This window comes from Erinaceus europaeus, chromosome 1 (assembly GCF_950295315.1).
Source record: "Erinaceus europaeus chromosome 1, mEriEur2.1, whole genome shotgun sequence".
In the NCBI taxonomy this organism is placed as follows: domain Eukaryota; kingdom Metazoa; phylum Chordata; class Mammalia; order Eulipotyphla; family Erinaceidae; genus Erinaceus; species Erinaceus europaeus.
In genome coordinates, this window is record NC_080162.1 from 49,118,416 (window position 1) to 49,140,511 (window position 22,096).

Below are 22,096 nucleotides of genomic sequence, written 5' to 3' on the forward strand. Positions count from 1 at the left end.
TGGGCTATGCCTCTTGCCAGCAAGATTCCTCAAGCTGCTGTGTACAGAGGGAGGAGGGAGGAGAGACCCATAGGGAATGGCCACCATTTTACTTGAAATCCTTCTTGCTGTGCAGAGTCTCTCTGTTTCTGGCTCTCCTTCTCCTATTGGCTGGCAGCACATCTCAGAGGATCTACCTTCCGGTCCCTCACAGCCCCTGTCTTTGTCTTGCAGAAGGACAAGTTCTGTGTATATGAGGAATATTGCAGCAACCATGAGAAGGCCTTGCGGCTGCTTGTGGAACTAAACAAGATCCCCACTGTGCGTGCTTTCCTTCTGGTAAGTGTGCCACCACCCATTCCTCCCTCCCTTCCACTCTGTTTTAGCCTTAGGAACCTCTGGGCACAGGAAAGTTTCATGTTGGCCACCACGGGGCCCATCCCAATAAAATTTTATTTACAAAAACAGACGGAAGACTGGGTTCAGTGTAGGGCCAACATTATAATTCCTGATTTAAAGTAATGATCCTAAACAAAATTGATAGCAATAAGCAATAGTAATTGTATTACTAGGATCATTTAATTCCAGGTACCAAGTAAAAGATAAAATCCAGTTAAAATTGGCATAAGCAAAAAAAAAAGGATTCTATGTGTTCACTTTCCTGAGAGGTTTAAGATTTGAGAGGGCTTTCAGGCACAGTGGAATCTGGGTGTTCAATTGAATGATGTCATCAGGAATCTGTCTCTTGGCTCTACTTTTCTCTGCCTTGGCTCCATTCCCAGGCAGGCTCTCCTCAAAGTGGTGGCAATGTGGTATCCAGAAACTCCACATTAAAAATTTATATCTCTCATAGCCCAGCAGCTCTAGGGTAAAGAGAGCTCCCCTTCCACAATGCTGATAATGCAAAACCTGGATCTTATGCTCATTCACACAGCTGGGCTCCAGACCTTATCTCTGAACCAACTGCTGTATTCAGAGGGACTGCTTGGTACTCTGGTCACTTCTGGAGCTGGAGGACACCATAGACATGGATTCCTAAAAGACAGTGTGTTAACACTTGTGAAAATAGGTTGAGAATGGATATTGGTCATATATAATAGTAGGCACCCAGACTTCCCATATACTTGGTGTTAGAAGAGATCTTGTTTGTGATCTGGGAGCTTCACTAGCCACTCTCTTTTGCACGTGAGCTAAGATATATATTCATCTTCTTTGCAGACATTCCAAACTGGTGGTTTAAACAAGACAGACAACATCTTTCATGTTAGTAAGGTGACTATAGTCAATCCCAGGCTGGTAGAGGGACTTTGTTTTTAGGGATTAAGACTTTAAGGAGTCTTCTCCTTGTCATGGTCTAAGACAACTGCTTACTGCTTCTTTTTAGATGTTGGGGTGCAGGAAGGGTACAAGGGCTGGTGAGATAGCATAATGGTTGTGCAAAATGTCTTTCATGCCTAAGATATCAAAGGTCCCAGGCTTTATCTCCACTAGCAATATCATAAGCTGAAATTTAGCAGTGCTCTAGTTAAAAAAAGGTGGGGGGCGGGTATGGGGAGAAGAGGGTCTCCTTTCCTTTTAAAGGCACAACAGGAAACTGTACTCACCTCTTTTGGGCATAGCCTATTGGCCAGAACAAAGCCACATGATCATACTTGCCCAAGAACTTATTTTTTATTCTAGGCAGTTTGCGCAGTTAAAATTTTTGTTGCTGTGGAAATATACATTAGCCTTTGCAACAGGTTATTTTAATATCAACTGACTTTTCTTTTTTTAAATTTTTATTTATAAAATGGAAATATTGACAAGACTATAAGACAAGAACAGTACATTTCCACACAGTTGCCACCCTTAGAATTCCATATCCACCCCCCTCCCTTGATAGCTTCTCTATTCTTTATCCCTCTGGGAGTATGGACCCTGGGTCATTATGGGGTGCCGACGGTGGAAGGTCTGGCTTCTGTAATTGCTTCTCTGCTGAACATGGGCATTGGCAAGTCAATCCATACTCCCAGCCTGTCTCTTTCTTTCCCTAGTGGGGCAGGGATCTGGGGAGGTGGGGCTCCAAGACATAGTGGTGGGGTCGTCTGTCCAGGGAAGACAGGTTGGCATCATGGTAGCATCTGGAACCTGGTGGCTGAAAAAGAGTTAAGACAGAAAGCAAAACAAATTGTTGACTAATCATGAACCTAAAGGCAAGAATATTGCAGATTAAGCTTTGGGGTCTCCATTTTGGAAAAAGCTAGTAGGTCTATTCTAGGTATATTACAAGGGGCCCATGACTTTACTAGTTTTTGCCTGAGCCTGACATCTAATATGCAGGTAAACCCAGGTTATTGTCTGGGGAGGTGGTGTCATAGTTGGAAAAAGGGCTAGAAAGCTGGATCAGGGGAGAGAGTAGCTCCTAAATGTGGGTAAAATATATAAATATTGTTAACTGTAAGCCCCATCAATTTCATCTGGGGTCAGTATTCAGCACAAGAGCCTGTGTAACCTCTGCATTCTTGTAGGTCTGAGCTTGCATTCTGTGGTCACGGCTAGAAACATACTGGGCTGCACTAATTTCAGGCCCCATCTTCCTCACTGAGTATGTTCTTTTCTTGTCTCTGACCAGAGTACTTACTGCTCAGCTCTGGCATATGGCGATTCCAGGAATTGGGCCTGGGACCTCCTATATACAAACTCTGTGTTCTATTACTGTGCTATTTCTCTGGACCTTAATTAAGGACTTTGTAACAGTATATATATATTCCCACCTCACCCCTACCTGTCTGTATCCAAAAGTAGGCTGTTCCTATTTGGTGTAATTTGGTAGGGCATTTTCATATGTACACACACAGAGATAGACACACAGAGATATAAATGTGTGTGTGTGTGTATACAGTATATATACACAGTAATAACACTCCCAGGACAACCTTACCCCATAAACTACTAAATGATAGCAAGTGGGAATATTTGGATAGCAAAAGTCTGTACATGAAAAGTAATTGAGTTTCTCATGGGTTTTAATTCTGGTCTTTCACTTCTAAATTTTCTGCTCATTCAGTCACAGTGCAACATCTCCCCCCCCCCCCCATCCCGCCTTTATTTCCTGACAGTGCATATAAAATTCAGTATACAAAAGCAGGGCCGTTAGCCGACATAGCATAAGGAGTGTTAACCGTGTACCGAAAGCACTCAACTATGTCATAAAATTCTTAGCTGTGCTTCTCCCTAATGCAGCCTCCAACAAAGTATTTCCAAATCTTGATTCCAAATATATGTATGTTCATGCTTACTTGGCCCAGTTCCAGTGAGCATCTGAAGAAGGGCAGATTGGCTCTCTGATTCCCACTTTGTCTCAAATGCCTCAAGTGTATGTGACATGCTTTTTGTTGCTGGTATCCACATCTTTACACATCTAGTTTTGCACTCAGAGTTATAAAGTAGTCTGTTCAGAGAGCCAGGATAAAGTCAGGTAGCATAAGTATACACACAGGGTTGTTTCTGTGACTGGCCTATAGACTTGCAGGCAGCACCTTGATTATTCCTGCTTCCTGGGTTCTGGACTCCCTGACTTAGGGTCCCACCCTCTGAGACCTCATGAGCTCAGCTGAGTTTTTGAACAAGAAGATGCCAGGAAGGAATTTGCAGGTGCGCAGAAAGAGAAAAGCCTCCTTTTTTTTTCTTCTCTATTCTTTCTTTCTCTCTCTCCTGCTGTCTTTTCAGTGGACCAAACTGCCATTTTCCTTATAGCAGCTGGGATGGGCTGGGGTTGGGGTGGGGGGACGTGTGGGGTGCCAGCACACGCACCATCTGTCTCCTTTCTTGCTGGCAGCACCCAGCTTTTGGCCACCTGCAGAAGAGTCCTCTCAAGTCTATTATGGGATGTTAAGGCGTTGGGAACAGATGGAATCTGGCTTTCCATTCATAATGTATTGTGCACATGCCCAGAGATGGGGAGGTGGGGGCTTCATCTTTCTGCACATTGACTTTCTTGCCTGGAAAATGGGGCTTATTTATTCAGTTATTCCTTCAACAGTTTTTTAGAGAGTACCTACACTGTGCAAGGTATCATTCTAAGTGCTGAGGAGACAGTAATGACCAAGGCAAAGAAAGTTCCTGCTCTCATGGAGTGGTCATTATAGTCAGGAAACCTACATGACCTGTCACTTGGCATTAAGACCTCTAGAGGAAATAAAGTATACTGAAGACAACATGAGCCAGCAAAATAACTTACTTGTGCTGGTTTGCCATGTGTGCAACCCAAGTTCAAGCCCAGTCCTCAAGGCTTTGTAGGGAACTTGTGTGGGTGCTGTGCTCTCTTCCACTCTCTTTTTCTGTCTCTCTCCTTTCCTCTGATAAAATCATCCCAGAGCAGTGAAGCCCCAGTGATTATAGAAACTAAACAAATAAAGTCAACAGGAGCTAGGTAACTATTTTAGACTGATCTTTAGCAAAATGGTTTCTTACATAACATTTAAGTAGAGACCTGGGTAAAGAAATGAGTGCGACCAGGGAGTATCTGGGAGGGAGTATTTCAGGCTAGAGGAAGTGCAAGTACAAAGAGCCTGAGGTAGGAGTATATTTGAGATCTAGCAAGAAGAACAGGGAACAGGCTGGAGTAGAGCATGTGAGAGGAAAAATGGAAGGAAATGAGACCAGAATCTCATCATTGGGCCCAGGCGGTGGTGCACCTGGTTAAGGGCACACATTACAATGTGCAATGATCTGGGTTCAAGCCCCTGGTCCCCACCAGGAAAAACTTCATGAGTGGCGAAGCAGGGCTGTAGGTATCTCTTTGTTTCTTTCCCTCTATCTTCCTCTCCCCTCTTGATTTCTTTCAGTCTCTATCCAATAATAAATAAATAAAAATATAAAAATATATTAAAAAAAGAAAAAAAAGAATCTCATCACTGAGAGGTCAGGTGATGAATGAATGTTTAAATAATGGGAAGGATGTTTGTTCCTTTTCCTAATATTATTTTAAATGGAGCTCTGCTAAACTCTGAATTCTGTGGTACTGGGGTTTGATCCTGGAACCTTCGGTGCCACAAGCATTATGCTGTTTTTGTGTAACCACTATGTTATCTCCCCTGGGTTTTATGTGTGTGTGTGGTGTGTGAGTGTGTGTGTATGTGAGAGAGAGAGAGAGAGAAAGAGAGGGAGAGAGAGATGGAGAGGACACTCATTCTACTGTTAAGCCATCTGTCTGGTCCAGGGTTCTCTCTCTCTCTATATATAAATATATATTTTTATTTAATAAATGTATTTTATATTATATATATTTACCTCCAGGGTTATTGCTGGGGCTTGGTGCCTGCACCATGAATCCACTGTTCCTGGAGGCTATTTTTCCCCCTTTTATTGCCCCCTTTTTAAAATAATTGTTGTGGCTATTATTGTTGTTATTGCTGTCATTGTTGTTGGGTAGGATAGAGAGAAATGGAGAGAGGAGGGGAAGACAGAGAAGGGGAGAGGAAAATAGACACCTGCAGACCTGCTTTACCACTTGTGAAGCCACCCTTCTCTTTATGGGGAGCTGGAGGCTCAAACCTGGATCCTTACACCAGTCCTTGTGCTTCGCGCCATGTGTACTTAACCACCAATCAGATAAAAATTTTAAAGGCTTCTTATTACAGTGTAGCATGCATTTGCAGTGTGGCGAATATTCACACATGTACACCCACATGGAATCACCACTAGCATCAAAATTGAGAACATTTTCATCTCTCCAAAAGTCCCCTTGTGTGTCCAGAGGTAGCCTCTGTTACCTGTTTTCTTTTACCAAGAATCATTTGACCGGTTCTAGCGTTTTACATGGTTTGCATCCTACAGCATGCCTTTGTGTCTGGTTCCTTTTGCTCAGCATAATGTCCAACATTCTCCCACACTGGAGCATGTGGCAGCACTTTGAATAGAATATTCAATTTTAGTCTGAGTGGGCTGGGCTGTTATGGGAGAGTTTCGAGCAGAGGAATGACTTGAACTAATTTACATTTTGAAAAGGCTCCCTTTGGCTGTGAGAGAAGCAGGGAGGCAAGGGACGGGCGGGAGCCTGCATAGGTTTCCTAGAGTGCCTTTAATAATTACAGCAAACTGGGTGGCTTAGCACAGCAGCATTTCTTTTCTCCCAGCTCTGGAGGCCAGAAGTCTGAGAGCTAGGTACTGGCCAGGTTCTACCCCCTCTGAAGGTTCTATGGAAGCTTCCTGCCTTTCTTCTTCTGGTGTTCCTGGGCTTATGGAAGCACAACTCTAAGCTCTGCCTCCCCTCTCATGTGACTGTCTTTCCTGCTTATAAGGGCACTAGCCAGTTGATGTGGTCTCCACCCTAGCCCAGTATGACCTCATCTTAAACTAATTACATCTTGCTTCCAAATAAGATCACATTCTAGGAGCTTGACATTTGGAGAGATGGAGGTAGTGGGGAGACACCATTTGATCTACTTCAGGGCTGCTACAGTTCAGGCATTCAAAGATAACAGCTGAGCACAGGTTAGGTAGTAGTAGTTCTGGAAGTCTTTGGACTCACATGGGGTTTGAGAGTATTTCGAATGACTCCAGGGTTTTGGACCTAAACAAGTAGAATAATAGGGATGGTGAAAGTTGCAGAAGAAATAGATCTAAGAGGCAAATTAACATCTGATTTGATGTATGAGGTTTAAGATGCTCATTTCAAATCCAGGTGGGGATGAAGGTGGGCATGGAATCAGAGTTTGGGAAATCAAGGGGCCAGACTGGAGATTTGAGTAGTTTTAGTCCAATGATGGTGTCAGGGCAACGTGTAATACCCAGGTTTGAGCCTGGCTCCCCCCACACTGAAGGAGGCATTGTTACTGTAGTCTCTTTCACTCTCTCTCTCTCTCTATCCCTCAGTCTCTGTCTTAAAAAAAAAAAGGTGGTGTCAGGGAGCTGATGAGCTACCTTCCTTGGTGGAACACCTGCCTTACTAGGTGTGCCCTCCAGGCTCAAGCACCTCATGTGCCACATGGGGGCTATTTCCCCTGTTGCACTGGTGGAAGCTTTAGTGCTGTGGTCTCTTTCTCTCTGAAGAAATCAAACCAAAATGGTGAAGCCCTGGCAACAACCAGAAACAAAGATGGTGTCACAATGATGGATGTGGCTGATACCAGCGACCAGTGTGTACGGAAAGTGCGCCAGGGCTACACCTGGCCTACTGCCCTTAGGAGGCTGGGAAGATGATAAGGTTAACACCTCACTGGGATCAGTTCAGTTCTGTAATTAGGAGGGTCTTCTAAAGAGTTAATTTCCCAAAGTTCTTACCATAGTGTCTTACTGGAAATAATGAATGGTAGCTTTGTGAGTGTTTGCTTAAGAAACAAACAAACAAGCAAACAAAACAAAAAAAAAAGAAGAGAGAAAGAAAAAGAAAACAAAGTGAAGCAACAATCAAGGCTATTTGGAGAGAAGTGTAGTTGGTGGCTGTGACAGTCTTGTGAAAACTCCTTGATCCTGGACAAAGAGATAGGCCCTTTTCCTGCCAATACCTGGGGGCTTCTGGAAAACACTCCCCAGCCCCAGGCTGCCCTCTCTCTGCCCAGAGCTGACATCACCAGGGCAGCTTGTGGTGAGCGCTGGATTGGTGGACAAAGGCCTGAGTGAGCAGTGTGGGGCCTGGCATCTCCCAGCTGCTGCAGCCCTTATTCCCCATCTGTGCCAGGGCTAGGCCTGGGGGTGGAAGCCATGGAGCTCCTGCCAGAGCATGAATCTGAGGTTCCTGGACTCTGTATCTCCAAAAACGGCCCATGACGATCTCTAAAAGGCAGTGGACAAGGCTCTGAGTGAGACTTGGAGACAGTCCTCTTAACTCTCTGGCAATTTCCCAATTTTGACAGTCCCTGTTTATTCTAGGGCATGAGGGTAAACTTCACACACAGGTGAAGCATGAAGCATAACACCTAGCCCATGGTGAGCACATAGAAAATGTTTTCTGGTTTTACTTCTCTTGACTGAAGCAGAGAATTTGTCAACTTTGTTGGATAGTTCCTCTAGTGTTTGAAACTGTCCAACACATAGGAAGCAACATGTGCATTTGTAGGATGAATGTTGAATGGTGGGATGGAATGGGAATCCCTTTTCCTGTTTATTTCCTAATATGCATGATATCGAGGAAGGATGTGCCCACACTATATTAATGAATTAAGTAATTCATGCTTACATAGGGCACATAGTGATTCTACATGTCTCAGGACTGTGTGGGGCCACAGACATCTAACTCATGTTTTCTAGCATTCAAATAAGGGATTTCCTTGACTCCAAAGGGGATCTCTTCAGAGGAGAGGACAGTTGTTGTGTGTCAAGTCTAGCCACATGGAACAAATTACCTACCAGGCAGGTGCCAGAAGGAAGTCTTAGAAATTGAGAGCAGATGGGAAAGGATTCCTGGAGATGGGGTGGCCGGGCTGATCTTGGAGAATGGTGTTCCCGGGTTAGGGACAGCCTGGTACCAGAGTCATGAGCCTAAGTTCTTCATCATTCTGCTTGGAGTTAAGTCTCACCTACACAACTTACTTGCTCTGGGGTATCTTTGAGGGAGTGAAACACTGAACTTCCCAGCCACCACTGCCTGAGCTGTGAATGGGAAGACTATGAGTGTGTAGCTCATAGCGAGGTCAGTGGTCATGATTAGAGTCCTCAGTTGCCTGTCTGTCACAGCATCTCTGACTATGCTCTTGGTTGGTGTTGGCTATAAATGATAATAGTTTCCTTGCTGGGGCAGTGGGTGGTGGGTAGGGATTTTAGGCAGGGGCTCAAGAGGAGCAGAAGCGAGGGGCATGGCATGAAGGAAGTAGTTCTGTGCTGTGTGTGGATGGAGCTAGACACTGTGTGACCAGTGTGATGAGAACAGTGTAGCCTATGGGTGATGTTTGAGTCTGGCAAAGTTTCAGTTTTCACTCTGCACGCTGTAATAGAGGTTTACCTGTGGGAGTACTCAGATACCCATCTTCTAGTTAGAGACACCTTCAGTAACAACTGAAGATTCCCAGCTCACTTTCTAAATTTATTACCTTCCTTCCACAGATGTATTCCCCAGTAGAATCTGGTGCTTTTCTCTCCTGTGCATTTAAAAAAATCAAACTCTATGCCACATGTTTTATATTTTACATGTATATTCTCAATCAACAATGTCTACTTTTGTTTCACATACTTTAAAAGCTATGTATGTTCATACTCTGTGTATCCCTTTAATTTTCTTTTTTGCCTGAGTGTTTTCAGTGATTACCTACTTTGCTATGCATAACTTTAGTCTTCCATTTCTGTAACTATGCAGTGAGTACTGTTGGACAAGCCTTCTGTAAACTTATTTTTCAACTCTCTAGTTGATGGCTAGGTTACTTCCCACTTTTGTTATTCTAAACAAGTCATTTCCCCCCAAATAATTTTATTGGGATGTTAATGATTTACAGTACAGTTGTTGACACATGGTTACAGTTCCTCAACTCCCTGTGACAGGAGTCTGCAAAAATACTCTCACATCTAACTTAGGTCCTTTTTTTTTTTTTTAAAACCGTCGTGTACCAGGACCCAAAGGCCTGTGCCACAAGGCAGTTTTTAATGTCCATGTACCAATCTCCCAGAATGTATATATGTGAACACTTCTGGAGATCAAGTGTTAGCAAACTTTTCTGTAAAAAACCAGGCCATAAATACTTTATATTCTGCAACTGTATGGCCTCTATTACATCTACTCAATTCTGCCATGATAGCTTGGTAGTATTCATAGACAATATGTAAACAGATGAATGTCACTGTTTTTTATTGAAGGAGTCAGAGGACTGATGCAAGTCAAAGATTCAGTGCCTTTTGGAGGTCATTGTGGGGCCTTTTTAAAATTATCTTCATTTATTTATTTATTGGATAGAGACAGCCAGAAATTGTGAGGGAAGGGGGTTATAGAGAGAAAGAGAGAGAGAGATACCTGTAACACTGCTTCACCACTTGTAAAGCTTTCTCCCTGCAGCTGGGGGCTGGGGGCTCAAAGCTGGGTCCTTGTGAATGGTAACACATGCGCTCAACCAGGTGTGCCACCACCCGGTTCCTGTGGGGTCTTTTCTCCCTGTGGGTTTTTTTCTTGGAGACACAGAGTCCCAGGGACCCTGTTCATGCTCTTTGATTCCCCACGTAGAGAATGGGCTGGCTTTGATTTGTAGGCCATTGCTTGCCAAATTCTGACCCAGGTTTTGTGTTATATCGTAGAATGAACACATTTTCACTTCTCCTAAGTGTTGCTGAATTGCTTCCAGTTCCAAGTTTGTAGCTGCATTTTGAGACTATTTTCCCTGACTGTTTAGGGTGACTTAATTCCCTTTGCTACCTATGGTAAGTTTTAATGATGGTCTTCTGTCCCTTTGCAGAGTTGCATGCTTCTAGGAGGACGGAAGACCACGGATATCCCTTTGGAGGGCTACCTGCTATCCCCAATTCAGAGGATCTGCAAGTATCCTCTCCTCCTCAAGGTGAGACTTCATAGGATTTCTTTCTTATATTTGACACGATAGAAAAATCCAATTCTGACACACTTAGTGAAAAAATAAAATGTGTTAGTTCAAGTAGCTGAGTTAGCAGCATGAGCTTCACACTGGGCTGGATCCTGCTGAGACTCAGTCTCCCTTATTCAAGTGTTGCTTTCCACTGTTTACCTTTATCATCAATATTATAGTAGATAGCTGTGGTTATTTTCACTTCTCATCCTCTCCAGTTTAAGAATAGTGAGATAAAGAACTATTCTAGTGACTTAGACAGAAGTCCTGAAATTCGCTCAGACTTTGACCATCTGCAGGCAGATTTTTAAAAAAAATATATCTTTATTAACTTATTGGACAGAGACAGAAACTGAGAGGGAAGGGGGAGATAGAGAGGGAGAGAGAAAGAGAGACACCTGTAGCACTGCTTCACCACTTGCAAAGTTTTTCCCGTGCGTTTGGGGAATAGTGGCTCAAACCTGTGTCTTTGTGCATTGTGACATATGCGCTCAACCAGGTGTGCTACCACCCAACCCCCCTGTTGCCAGATTTTGGACGTGGATTCTAAACAGTCTGGCTCTGAGTTGTGTACTTTATTCATTTATTTATTTTTACCAGAGTACAGCTTATGGTGATCTGGTGGCTTATGGTGGTCTGGATCTTGAACCTTGGGCCTTTGGTGTCCCAGACATGAAAGTCTTAATTGAAGTTGTAACTTGAATCCTTTGAGTCATTTATCATTCTCCCATTTGCTTAGAATTAGTTTTATTCCAAGCACTAGTACCCGGACTGCTTTGTGCTCTGATTGGCTGAGACATGGGTCAATGACAGTGAGTTTGACAATCTTGTACTCTGATTGGCTGAAATTTAGTCCAGTGATTGTAAACAGGCCCTTGTTATGCTCTGATTGATTGAGATTATAGTTATCTGCTCCATCTGACAACGTCACTCTGAGATGTAATTGGCCCAGACTTGTGGCATGTCCTGCAGCTTCCAACCAATCACTGGATTCCACTAGGGAAAAACCCAATGTGGGGCACAAAGGAACTTCCTCTTGGTAATATGGACTATTAATAGAATATGGTACAAAAATTGGGTGGACAAATTCTACCTTTCCACCCACCTGCTCCTAATCAACTACTTTTGACTTAGTCTTGGCCAAGTCCACCAGGGGACAGTTTGCTTCTTGGAGTGAGAATGTATATGTATGCTGGGGGAGGAATCTTATGTCTTAACTTCACAGCTGACTTCTGCGAAGATCCCATGCTGGGTGGGTGGTTCCTCCACCATTCAGTTCTCTCAGCCCAGGGTTTTTAGCCCTTGAAAGTGGTGCCAGTAGATTACTGAACTTTTATGACTGAGGCTTCAGGTTTGATCCTGGTACTGCATGTACCAGAGTAGTTCTTTGGTCTCTCTCTCTCTCTCTCTCTCTCTCTCTCTCTTTGTGTGTGTGTGTCTCATGTGAAACCCTCACACTCATCTATAATAAATAAAATATCAAAAGAGTTCATTAAAATAAAAGATGTATCATCTTGCTATATAGATATATAAATAATAGAAAAGAAAGTGGCACCTTTTGTCCTGAATCTGCCGTGAATCCATTCTTATTACCCTGTGTCTGACAGGTATTTTCTGGTGTCCTTGCTGCTGGATGAATTTGACTGCTGGTACCTCATACATGAACAAGAGGCTACATGAAACTTTATTCCAGAAGTAGGGATGAGAATGAGTACTAGATGATTCTTGAACATGACTTTCTTCTGAGCCTTTGAGCTGGACCAGACCCTGTCAGCTTTATTTGCCAATACAGGGATTTAAATTGTGCTATTGTGGATAGTGGCACTTAGCTCTGCCTGCACTTCCTCTTCTCTGCTGTTATTTATTCTTCCCAAGATCTCAAAAGGACTTCTGCACTTTTTGCAGCTGCCTGGTCCCAATTCTAGGTGTTGGAAATTCACTCTTTAGCTAGCTCTTCACCTTGGCAAAGCAGCTCCAGATGGATTTTTTTTTTTTTGGTAGCTAATTAGGACTTACAAGGTGTGCTTCATTTCATCTGTTTGGTGTGTCTTTTGACTTAAATTGTCTCCAGCATTTAAGAGGTAGTGTTCTGTAGAGGTTTGGGGCAGGAGTTGACAAAACTGTGAAGTTTAGTCAAATCTATTTCCTAGTCTGTTTTTGTACAATCTATAAGCTAAGAAAGGTGTTTACATTTTTTAAGGGGTTAAAATAAAACTCCAGATAAACATGGAAGAATATGCAACAGAGACCAGATTGGCCAGCAAGTCTAAAATATTTACTCTCTGATTCTTTCAGAAAAAGTTTGCAGATTCCCGAGTTGAAGCCAGGTTCTGCATGCATGGAAAGGTTTAAATTTTCAGTGCTGCCATTTCCTAGCTGTGTGGCCTTGGAAATGCCATTTCTCCATGCCTGGAATGCTTTGTATCTAAGAGGTGGCGGTCCGGGGAGATCAGTGACCTTATGTTTCATGGTGTAATGTGTGGCATGCTCCTGTCCTGGGTTCTAAGACCTTGACCATCAGCAGCCCAGGAGTTGCTCAGTGGGGAAAGAAAGAGCTGGATTTTCTAGCACGAGGTTTTCAGTGTGAACCTGGGCATTGTATGTGCCAGCATGATACTTTGTTGTGTGTTTGTGTCTTCCCCCCATAAATCAATCTCAAAAATCTTGAATATATTTTATTTATTATTGGATAGAGACAGAGAATAATTAATAGGGAAGGGGTTATAGAGAGGGAAACAGAGAGACCTGATTTTACCACTCACGAAGCTTCCCCCTGTGGGTAGGGACCAGGGCCTTGAACTTAGGACTTTGTGCATTGTAATGTGTATGCTTAACCAGGCATGGCCACCACCTGGCCTCCCAAGTTGAAGTTCCTTAGGTGTTAACCACTGGGCTTCTTGATCTTGGGAAAGTTGGGTCCTAGCAGGCACTGGGAGTGGCAATTCCCATAATATATTGAAGCATCCAGTGGGGCTGAGCCTGGGTGTCTGTACTCTCTAGGTGAGACCCAGGTGTTTCTGAGGTCTGCTCAGCTACAGAGACCACAGTTTGGTCAGATAGGAGTCCTGGGCTCTAGGATGCCAGGAGAACAGAGACAGAACCAGCCAGTAGTGGATGGAGAAATAACTGCCTACAGGAAATGACAGTGAAGCTGGACTCTGGCCTTGCTCTCCTGATCAGCTAAATAGCTGTTTACATGCCCTGTTTCCTTCATCTCCAGCTGTGTTTACAGAGGGGCTCAGAGAGTACTGGGGACCAGCCAGCAGGGCCTTTGGTTCCTGTGGGGACATGCCATGGTGTCCCCCCCCTTCCCCTGAATTACTAACTGTCCTGGCTTTTGGCACTCACAACTGGAACTTTTGCATCAGAAAACAGATGGGGCTGAGGAACTCTTTATTCTTGTCCTGAGTTCCTCCTTTCTGTCACATTTTCCAGTGACTTTTAAAAGATAGTCCCATGTTCTTGGTGCAGCTGAGCTCAAATCCTCATTCCTTCCCATCTTGGCCCTGCTAGTTCTGACCCCCTCACAGATGTCTTGTTGGCCTTCGGAAGCCCTGCATTTGAGCTGAACTCTGAACTGAGTAGGTGATCAGAGTTAGGGAGCCTGAGTGAGAAGAGGCATGAGGTGAGAATTAAAGCCTGTTTGGAAACAGCTTTTCCAAAATGAACTTGAACATTGCTTAAGAATAGCTGGAACATTTTATTTCAGCCTACAGTCTAGGTTTGGGATAGACAGTTGGCAGACTTTGCTGAGTTTTTCCATCAGTGTTGCCAGAGAAATGATACAGTTTTGAGGTGGTGCCCTGGGAGCCCAAGTGGCAGGTACCCCAGAGAAGACCAACTCTCAGTGACTCTCCTGGTTTTATCCTGTTACTACAGAAATAACAGAGTCTGTCAGGGGATTTACTGGGCACAAGGCAGATACAACCCTTCCCCCTTAGAGCTCCCAGTCTTGGATAGTTCAAACACCAAGTAATCATAGGACAGGGAAGAAAGAGTGGGGCGGACTAGTGGAAGAGGGCACATCTGTCTAAAGTGGGGAGCTGCCACTCCATCTCCATGCCCTTTACCTCTTGGCCCTCTGACCCTTTCTTCCTTCTACTGCTGCTACCTTACTTTCTTTTTTCTTTTTAATTTCTTTATTGGGGAATTAATGTTTTACATTCGACAGTAAATACAATAGTTTGTACATGCATGACAAACTATTTTATTTTTATTTGTCAAACTAATAGTTTGACAAACTATTCCCAGTTTTCCATATAACAAAATAACCCCCACTAGGTCCTCTGTCATCCTTTTTGGACCTGTATTCTCCCCACTCACCCATCCCAGAGTCTTTCTTTTACTTTGGTGCAATACGCCAATTCCAGTTCAAGTTCTACTTGAGTTTTCTCTTCTGATCTTGTTTTTCAACTTCTGCCAGAGAGTGAGATCATCCCATATTCATCCTTCTGTTTCTGACTTATTTCACTTAACATGACTTTTTTCAAGGTCTATCCAAGATGGGCTGAAAACGGGGAAGTCACCATTTTTAATAGCTGAGTAGTATTCCATTGTGTATATAGACCACAACTTGCTCAGCCACTCATCTGTTGTTGGACACCTGGGTTGCTTCCAGGTTTTGGCTATTACAAATTGTGCTGTTAAGGGCATATGTATACACAGATCTTTTTGGGTGGGTGTGTGGGTTTCCTTAGGAGGAATTGCAGGATCATAGGGTAGGTCCATTTCTAGCCTTCTGAGAGTTCTCCAGACGGTTCTCCACAGAGGTTGGATCAGTTGACATTCCCACCAACAGTGCAGGAGGGTTCCGTTGATCCCACAACCTCTCCAGCATTTGCTGCTGTTACCTCTTCTGATGTGTGACATTCTCACAGGAGTGAAGTGGTATCTCATTGTTGTCTTTATTTGCATTTCTCTGACAATCAAAGACTTGGAGCATTTTTTCATGTGTTTCTCGACCTTTTGGAACTTTTCTGTGGTGAATATTCTGTCCATGTCCTCTCCCCATTTTTGGATGGGGTTATTTGTTTTCTTGTTGTTGAGTTTGGCAAGCTCTTTATATATTTTGGTTATTAGCCTCTTGTCTGATGTATGGCATGTAAAGATCTTCTCCCATTCTGTAAGGGGGTCTCTTGTTTTGGGTAGTGGTTTCTTTTGCTTTGCAGAAGCTTTTTAATTTGATGTAGTCCCATAGGTTTATTCTTGCCTTAGTCTTTTTTGTAATTGGATTCATTTCATTGAAGATCTGTTTAAAATTTATGCAGAAAAGAGTTCTGCCAATATTTTCCTCTAAGTATCTGATATTTTCTGGTCTAAAAATCAAGTCCTTGATCCACTTGGAATTTACTTTTGTATTTGGTGAAATATAAAGGTTCACTTTCATTCTTCTGAATGTTTGAACCCATTTTTTCCAAGACCATCAGTTGAAGAGACTCTGCTTTCCCCATTTAATAGTCTGGGCACCTTTGTCAAAGATTAGATGTCCATAGGTGTTGGGGCTAACTTCTGGGTTCTCAATTCTATTCCACTTGTCAGTGTGTCTATTCATGTTCTAGTACCAAGCAGTTTTGATGACAATGGCCCTATAATACAGTTTGAGATCTGGGAGTGTGATGCCTCCAGTTCTGTTCTTTCTTCTCAAGATTGTTTTGGCAATTCTGGGTCTTTTCTGGTTCCAGATAAACATCTGTAGCATTTGTTCTGTTCTCTTAAAAAATGTGGTTGGGATCTTGATGGGGATAGCATTAAATTTGTAGATGGCTCTGGGTAGTATATTCATTTTGATGATGTTAATTCTTCCAACCCATGAACATGGAATATTTTACCACTTTTTTGTGTCTTTTTCAATTTCCTTGAGTAATGACTCATAATTTTCAGTATACGTCTTTCACTTTGCTTAGGTTTACTCCTTGATAGTTTATTGTTTTGGTTGCTATAGTAAAAGGAATTGATTTTTGGATTTCATTTACTTCTGAGTGTTTGCATAGAGGAATGCCACTGACTTTTGAATGTGAATTTTGTAGCCTGATACCTTACAGTATTGCCTATGCTGTCTGCAGATAGGCAGAGTTTGACTTCTCCTCTCCCAATCTGTATCCCTTTAATTCCTTGCTCCTGCCTGATTGTTATGGCAAGAACTTCCAACACTGTATTGAATAGTAATGGTGATAGTGGGCATTCCTATCTAGTACCTGATCTGAGTGGAAATGCTTCCAGTTTTTCGCCATTGAGTATGATGTTGGCTGTAGGTTTGCTACATATAGACTCTGCTATCTTGAGGAATTTTCCAGCTATTCCCATATTTTATAGTGTTTTGATCATAAAGGGATGTTGTATTTTGTCAAAGGCTTTCTCTGCATCTATTGATATGACCATGTGGTTTTTGGTCTTGCTTTTGTTGATGTGGTGGATCATGTTGATTGATTTACGTATATTAAACCAACCTTGCATGCCTGGGATAAACCCCACTTGGTCATGATGAACAATCTTTTCAATATACTGCTATATCCGATTGGCTAGAATTTTGTTGAACATTTTTGCATCTCTGTTCCTCAGAGATATTGGCCTGTAGTTTTCTTTTTTGGTTGTGTCCCTGTCTGCTTTTGGTATCACAGTAATGTTGGCCTCATAGAATCTGGAATGGAGTATTCCAGTGTCTTCAATCTTCTGGAAGACTTTTAAAAGTAGAGTCATTAGTTCTTCTTTGAAGGTTTTTAGAATACATTTGTAAAACCATCTGGTCCAGGACTTTTATTTTTGGGATGGTTTTTGATAACTGTTTCAATTTCGTTAGCTGTGATGGGCCTGTTCATATTATCTAGTTCCTCTTTAATTTTGGAAGTCATAGTTATCTAGGAAATCTTCCATTTCTTCCAGATTCTCTTGCTTGGTGGCATGTAGTTGTTTATAGAAGTCTCACATGATATGTTAAATTTCTGCAGTGTCATGATATCTCCTCTTTCATTTATGATCTGATTTATTTGGGTCTTTTCCCTTTTTTGTTTTTTGAGTCTGGCTAAAGTTTTGTCGATTTTGTTCACTCTTTAGAAGAACCAACATTTACTTTTCTTGATCTTTTGTATGGTTTTCTTGTTTTCAGTGTTATTTATTTTTGCCATAACTTTAGTTATTTCTTTCCTTCTGGTTGCTTTCGGGTTCCTTTGTTCTTCTTCTTCTAAGTCTTTAAGATGTGCAATCAGGCTGTTGATTTGTGCATTTTCTTCTTTCCTAATGTGTGTTTGTATGGCTATGAACTTCCCTCTCAGTACTGCCTTAGCTGTTTCCACATTTTGGGACTATTACTAGTATTTTGTTGATTGTTAAGTCTTAGTTTAATTCCACTGTGGTCTGAGCAGATGCTTGGGATGATTTCAATTCTCATGAATTTGCTGATGCTGTCTTTGTGGCCTAATATATGGTCTATCCTTGAGAATGACCCATGTGGGCTTGAGTAGAATGTGTATTCCAGTTTCTTGGGGTGAATGACTCTGAAAATGTCCAGTAGTTCCAGTTTATCTTTCTCATCATTTAGCTCCCTGATTTATTGATTTTCTGCCTGGATGATCTGTCAAGTTGAGAGAGTGGGGTGTTGAAGTCCCCTACTATGACTGTGTTGCTGTTAATATATTACTGTAATTCTTTCAGTAGATAGTTGATGTATTTAGATGGCTTCTAATTGGGTGCATAGATGTTAATAATTGTTATGTCCTCTTGATTGACTGATCTTCTGAGCATTAAGTAATGCCTATCCCTATCTGTTTTAAATTTATTGATTTTAAAGTCTGTTGTGTCAGATATGAGAATAGCTGTTCCTGCCCTTTTTTGCGGGCTGTTGGCTTGTGAAACCTTCTCAGACAAGCAACAGTTGGTTGTCTTGTTGAGTTAGGTGGATTTCCTTTAGACAGAATATTGTTGGGTTGTGTTTTCTGATCCATCTCCTTACTCTGTGCCTTTTAATAGGTGAATCAGGCCATTGACAGTTATTAATATCAAAGACTGAAGACATTTTAACGCCATTCTTGTAGTTTTTAGAGTGTTCTGACATATAGCATATTTATGGTTGTCTGCTTGTTTATAGGAGACCTTTCAGAACTTCTTTCTTGGCAGGCTTGGTGATGGTTGATTCTTTCAACTGTTGCTTGTCTGAGAAGGTTTTGATGCCTCCATCTATTCTGAATGACAGTCTAGCAGGATATAGTAGTCTTGGCTGAAAGCCTTTCTCAATGAGTACTTGACAGATAATATTGTCATTCTCTTCTGGCCTGTAGTGTTTGTGTGGAGAAGTCTGCTGCTAATCTTATGGGTTTTCCTCTGTAGGTGACTCTTTGTTTTTCTCTTGCAGCCTTCAGGATCCTTTCTTTATCCTTATTCCTTTCCATTTTAAATAGGATGTGTCTTGGTGTTTTTAAGTCTGGGTTAATTCTGTTTGGGACCCTCTTGGCTTTTTGAACTTTTATGTCTTTGATGTTGTCTAGACTAGAGAAGTTTTCAGATATTATGGCCTGAAGAATGCTTTCTTCCTCTCCCTCTCTTTCTTCCTCTGGTAAGCCAATAATGCGTATATTATTTCTTTTGAAGTCATCCTATAGGTCTCTGTTGTTGTTTTCTGTATCTCAATCTCTTTTTGAGACCTCTTACTTCCTTTTTAATTGTCTCTAATTTTTCCTCGATCTTGTTAATTCTGTCTTCAGCCTCATTTGTTCTATTCTCTCTCCCCTTTTCAGTTTTCTGTAGTTCATCTATTTTCACCCTGTTCTGATACTGTTTTAGCTTGTTTAGCTAGTTGTGTACTTAGCTCAGCTATTTCAGTTTTCAGCTCTCTAATAACCTTGAGATAATTAGTATTTTCTTTCAGAGTCTCATTTGTTGTTTCTGTATTTCTGATGTCAATTCTTTCAAACTCTTTACTCACTCCTGTGATTAATTCCTTAATCAGTGTTTGGATGTTGACCTCATTATTTTGTGGTTCAATCTTTGGGGGGATTTTAGCTGGACTCTTGTCCTGGTTCATTTCTCCAATATTTCTTCTTGTTGGTTTAACCATTCTATATAGTATGTTATGAGTTCCCTCTCTCAGTACTTTTCAAATTACTGATCACTCTTTCCTAGGTTGACTTGTTTCTAAATAAGGTAATTAAAGGATTCACAGTTGTGAAAATTGACAGTTGTTTCAATATTATTTTAATCCCTGAGTTGGAGCACAGTGGTTTTAAAAGCCTCTTTTGTTCTTTTTCTTCCCTGTAGGCTATAGAAGCCTGAGGGCTTTTAAACTATCAGTAGCTTTCTTAGCTTAATCCCTCACTCCCGACTAGGAGATAAAGCCGGGTGGAGCAGAGATAATACAGTGGTTATGCAAAGATACTCACAGTCCCATAGGTAGGCCACCAAGGTATAGATCTTCTCCTGAGTTTCCTGGTTATTTCTCTGTCCCCTGGTCTCAGCACAGGGCCTTCCCCCCCTGCTGCTGCAGCTTCTGAGGGCAGTAGCAATGGAGATTCACAGTTGCATTTGGTGAGTCTTAGGGGAGTCCCTCTCCTCCCTTCAGCAGTCTTTTTGTTGGTGAAACAGACTGGAGATGGTGTCTCAACTGGTAAGCTGCTGGACTGTTACCAGCCACTTAATCTCTCCCTAGGCTCTTGTCTGTCCGTGAACCACACATATTTGCACTCACCAGTGATTTGGTTGGTTCCTGAAGTCGTTCTAGTCCTGTCTTGTTGAGATCCCAGATGATCTCCTTTGGTATTCCTAGTTGACCCGGGAGAGGAGAGGAGAGAATACACAGCTGCTCCTGCTCAGTACCCCCACCTCCAGAAGCCACTTCCTTCCTTTCTTTTTTTTTTAAACACTTTTTTTATATTTATTTTTATTTATTTATTCCCTTTTGTTGCCCTTGTTGTTTTATTGTTGTAGTTATTATTGTTGTCATTGTTGTTGGATAGGACAGAGAGAAATGGAGAGGGGAGGGGGAAGACAGAGAGAGGGAGAGAAAGATAGACACCTGCAGACCTGTTTCACTGCTTGTGAAGCGACACCCCTGCAGGTGGGGAGCCAGGGCTTGAACCAGGATCCTTATGTGGGTCCTTGTGCTTAGCGCCACCTGCGCTTAACCCGCTGTGCTACAGCCCGACTCCCTTCCTTACTTTCTTGACCCTCAAGCTTAGTTGGGCCCAAGGCTCAGTTATTCGCCCTTCTGTTTCTATGTCTGCTCCTGTGGTGGCCTTACTCACACTGTGACTTTATTTATTTTTTCAAGTATATCCAGTGGTTGTGCAGTCATTGTGAGAACATTTTCTTTATCCCAAAAAGAGATTTTGGGCCCATTAGCAGTCACTTCTTTCTCTCTAAGAATTGGCAGTCACTCATCTGCTTCCTATCTCCATGAATTTGCCTAGCCTGAGCATTCATCTAAATGGAATAATATAGTACACAGCCTTTTATGCATGGCTTGTTTTTCTTAGCACAGTGCTTTCAAGGTTTATCCACATAGCTTGTTGTACCATGTACCACAACTGCATTCCTTCTTCTTATGGCTGAGTAACATTCCACTGTGTCCCACTCAACCACATTGTTTTTCTATTCACCAGCTGATGGACATGTGGGTAGTGTCCACTTACTTATTGTTATGAATAATTCTGTTGTGAACATCTATGTATATGTTCTGTGTGGACAGGCCCGTGATTTCTAGCACCATTCCCACACCACCCCTTGCCTTAGCTCTGTGACTAGCCCTCCATATTTCTGGATGCTCAGATGCCTACACTTTCATTCCATTAAGAATTTTATTGGATGACCCAGAAGGTGGTACAGTGTATAAAGCATTGGACTTGCAAGCACAAGGTCCCAAGTTTGAGCCCTGGAATTGCAGTACCAGTGTCATGCTCTGTTGCCTTCTACTCCTACTCCCCTACCCCACTCCCTCTTTCCTCTCTTTTTATTATAAATAACCCTGAGAGAAGATTTATTTATTAATTCATTTAACTTTTTTATTTGTTATTAATAGTATGTTACAAGATTGATTGTAAGATTACAATGTATAGTTCTACACAACACCCACCACCAAAGTTCTGTATCTGTACTGTCTCACCTCTAAAAGATAACCAAGAACTCTTGGCATTCCCATCAGAATCTATCCCTTGTACAACCCTATATAGCTACTGTATACCACTTCTCTTATATATTAATAGCTTTTAAGTTTTCTGGTTTCTATATTTCTCCTTTATAGTCTTCCCTTAACTTGGCAGCAAAACCTGAGTCAGCTCATGTCATGCCACTCTTCCCCGCTCAGAACCCTCTAGCTGCTACTTTGGAACACAACAAACATGTTTAAACTGCCTCAGGGTCTTTGCGCTTGCTATTTCATATGCTTACATATTGTCATATCGCAGAATCCTGTGATTAACTTCTGAACCTTGTCAGGTCTCTGTTCCTCAAGTAACTCCTCCATAGGGACATCTCCACTGATGTTTCTAGCCACAGAAAAGCTGCTTCTGCTTGCCTCTGTCCCCTTAACTTGCCTTCTTTTTTTTTTCCTTTTTGAAACATTAATTTATTTTTTATTTGATAGGACAGAAAGAAACTGAGAGGCGGTGGGTTAGAGGTAGATAGAGATAAAGATAGAGATAGGGAGATCTGCA

The 22,096-nt window shown here is 42.2% G+C and overlaps 1 protein-coding gene across 1 annotated transcript in view; it reads left to right on the forward strand.

Moving 5' to 3' along the window:
• PREX1 (phosphatidylinositol-3,4,5-trisphosphate dependent Rac exchange factor 1) overlaps nucleotides 1-22,096 on the forward strand; it is a 229,448-nt gene that overhangs the window by 109,886 nt on the left and 97,466 nt on the right. Inside the window, exons 4-5 of the mRNA XM_007526714.3 lie at nucleotides 214-318; nucleotides 10,335-10,436. Coding sequence (XP_007526776.1) covers nucleotides 214-318; nucleotides 10,335-10,436 — 207 coding nt within the window. The remainder of the gene's footprint in view (nucleotides 1-213; nucleotides 319-10,334; nucleotides 10,437-22,096) is intronic.